The sequence below is a fragment of the Wasmannia auropunctata genome, unplaced genomic scaffold, assembly GCF_000956235.1.
Source record: "Wasmannia auropunctata unplaced genomic scaffold, wasmannia.A_1.0 LD277456.1, whole genome shotgun sequence".
In the NCBI taxonomy this organism is placed as follows: Eukaryota; Metazoa; Arthropoda; class Insecta; order Hymenoptera; family Formicidae; genus Wasmannia; species Wasmannia auropunctata.
Genome location: NW_012085434.1, coordinates 1 through 2,957, shown reverse-complemented (window position 1 = coordinate 2,957; position 2,957 = coordinate 1). Strand labels below are relative to the sequence as shown.

Sequence of the window (2,957 nt, the reverse complement as noted above, 5' to 3'; positions counted from 1 at the left end):
TTACTTTTTGAGTAACTGTAACTGTAACATGTTGCTTTTCAGAGTCGGTGTAACTTGTAACGGTAACTAGTTACTTTTTGAGAGACAAAAACTGTAACTGTAACTAGTTACTTTTACAAAGTAATTTTTCCAACCCTGATTTTTTTGTATGTATTGCTTTTTCTGATTTAAAAATCCTTCTTCAGAATTAAACAATAGGAAATAACAGAATAAAATCGATTTTATATAAAAAATCGAAAAAATTTTCGAAAATTACGGTTTTATTTGAGACTTCTCTTTTGTTATTACAATCAAAAATATTCTGAATATTTAGCGATATTAAAGAAATATCTACAGGAATCCCTTTCTGTTTTTACCACTGAGTTTTTGTCTGGCCCCAAGCAACGGAAAATTCAGTTATATTAAAGGAATATTTTTTGTAGTTTAATGTATTTACATCAAAGCAACAATATCAAAGATGTTAATAATTTGTTGGCTTGAATTCGTATTTGGGATTATATTATGTTATTAAACTTCTAAATTTACCCGGGAAAAAAGTTCCACATATAATTTATAATTATATGCAAAATATGGCCATATATGTTTTTTTCTTTGTAAAATTATTCTTTAATACAAAATTGATAATAATAAGAAGGAAACATAAAAAAAATAATTAAAAGAATAATTGTTACATTGTTTTTTTTACAAAAAATCAAGTTTGAAGAAATAAGAAAAATTGTTCATATAATTATATATGTATATTTTTAATCATTTATATATGGTTATATATGAGCAATTTTTCTCATTTCTTCAAACTTTATTTTTTGTAAAAGAAACCAATGTAAAAATAATTTTTTAAATTATTTTTTATGTTTCCTTCTTATATTATCAATTTTGTATTGAAAAATAATTTTACAAAGAAAAGAAACATATATGAACATATTTTGCATATAATTATATGTAATTATATATGGAACTTTTTTCTCGGGGCATTTAAAAAGAACCGATTTACATCCGATGCTTCATGGGCTTAAAAAGGGCTCAGATTAAGCTAGTTCAGGCTTTCCCTTCACTATAGCCATTTTGTTGAACGTGCGAGTGATTGTAAGATTACAAGCGCAAATTTTGTTTAAAATTATTGAAAATTTAATTACTTTTATTCAAATTCGAAGAAAATAACAATACATACATCAAGAGAGCTGTAGATATATGGTATTACATAACTAACATCGTAAAGAAAAAAATTTACAATTAAATTTGAGAATGCCTTCAACGGTCATGACTGGATCTTGGTGTCTAATAATTTCTATTTATAAATTTCTTAACTCCTTAGGCACCAAAATTCAGCCGTAACCGTTGAAGACTCTTTCAAATTTAGTTGTGTATTCATATATGCGGTCTAGTTCAAATTATAATTATTGTTTGAACAAATTTAATAAATAGTTTAATAAATTATTATTTTTCTGGTACTTTTAGGGAAATACGCAAAGAGGAATAATGCAAAAGGAAAAAAGACTCATAATGAAGGTGAAGAAAACTCTTCTTCCTTCAGAATTTCAAAAGATAGCAAATCTAAAGCGGGATCGAAAGTAACAATATTTTATATTAACATAATGAATCTCTTTTAAAACATATATATAGACATGATATATAAATAATATATGATTTTTTTAGATTCCAGACTAGAATAAAACAGTTGTATGTACATACATGGGACAAATGTTAATGTGGCTTAAACACAATATGCATCCGAAAGCAAAGGCATATACCAAAGATGAATCAATGAAATTAATTAGAAAGTGAGTATATCTCACTTTTAAAAACAAATTACAGAATTTTGTAAATATGTTAATTTTATTAAATTAAGTTTAAATTACTTCACTTATTTTTGTAAACGTACATTTTACTTCAAGATATATTGAAAGAAACGATGAATATTTGAAGCTAATTGCAATGAATCGTTCTATGGGAAGAGGCACGCAATATGCTGAAAGAGACGAGGAGAAGATAAAGATGACCAGATGGGACGAGCAGGCAATGTTCGACACTGATGGAATTAGTTCGTATACTTTCTTTTTTTAATAGCATATACGTATCATTAATTTGTAAATAGTGCATAATGCAATGTTATTTTCATACATAGGAATTCCAGACATTTTATGTCCAAAACAATGCAAATTGTTAAAGAACTGGAATGGTGATTTGAACCTTTTACATACCTTTAAGTATGCAAGATTTAGAAGTAATAGAATAATCAAGAATAGAATGAATTTTCATTTATAGTTTCACACGAAAAATAACAAAGCATTATCAAAAAACCAAATAACAAAGCAATACTAAAAATACCAAAAGTATCAAAATTGTATTAATATGCATTTAGAATATAAGGAATAAAGTAAAACTAAAGCCTAGTCTAAAATTATATTAATCTTTTCCATACAAACGATATTTCGAGTCCTTTCAATTTTTATTCATCATGGAAATTTCTAACTTCTAAAGTTGTTCCTCACTCCTTAACTTCTTCTAAAAAATCTGCACATAATGGAGATCTTCGTATGATAGGACGAAATTATCAGTCTTCCTGTGAACATAATCAATTCAACATCAACTTTTTATGAAAAATAAAAATTTTGCAAAAATCATTATAAGTATTCTATTTTCATTTTAAATTAATATCTCAATGCTTATTTTCACTTAAAAGTTATTTTCCTCAAAAAAACTCGTGAATTTGATACCAAAACAATCTTTAAGCATCTATGATATGATATACGATATATATAAAATAATAAAAACAACGGCTAATCAATTTCTTTCTTAAATATGAAGAAAGTTATTTTTTGTTGAATTGTTCATTATTATATGAAGTATTTTAGAAGTTAGAATCACATTTAGTATAAACACTATGAAAATTGATTATCTCTTCTTTATAAAATGTGTAGAAAATTTTATATATATATATATATATATATATATATATA

The 2,957-nt window shown here is 25.1% G+C and overlaps 1 protein-coding gene across 1 annotated transcript; it reads left to right on the top strand.

Moving 5' to 3' along the window:
* The first annotated feature begins 1,483 nt into the window (after positions 1-1,483).
* Positions 1,484-2,555, top strand: LOC105461805 (translation machinery-associated protein 16-like). The gene is made up of 4 exons (XM_011708308.1): positions 1,484-1,568; positions 1,654-1,778; positions 1,893-2,038; positions 2,123-2,555. The coding sequence occupies exons 2-4, from the start codon at positions 1,690-1,692 to the stop codon at positions 2,260-2,262; spliced, it is 375 nt and encodes a 124-aa protein (XP_011706610.1). The 5' UTR covers positions 1,484-1,568; positions 1,654-1,689; the 3' UTR covers positions 2,263-2,555.
* The last annotated feature ends 402 nt before the right edge of the window (positions 2,556-2,957 follow it).

Bases quoted from the DNA above. Each gene is read 5' to 3' on its own strand.
- LOC105461805 (XM_011708308.1), top strand. From the start codon at position 1,690: ATGGGACAAATGTTAATGTGGCTTAAACACAATATGCATCCGAAAGCA. The intron at 1,779-1,892 runs GTGAGTATATCT...TTTTACTTCAAG, and splicing joins TCAATGAAATTAATTAGAAA to ATATATTGAAAGAAACGATG. The intron at 2,039-2,122 runs GTTCGTATACTT...TTTCATACATAG, and splicing joins GTTCGACACTGATGGAATTA to GAATTCCAGACATTTTATGT.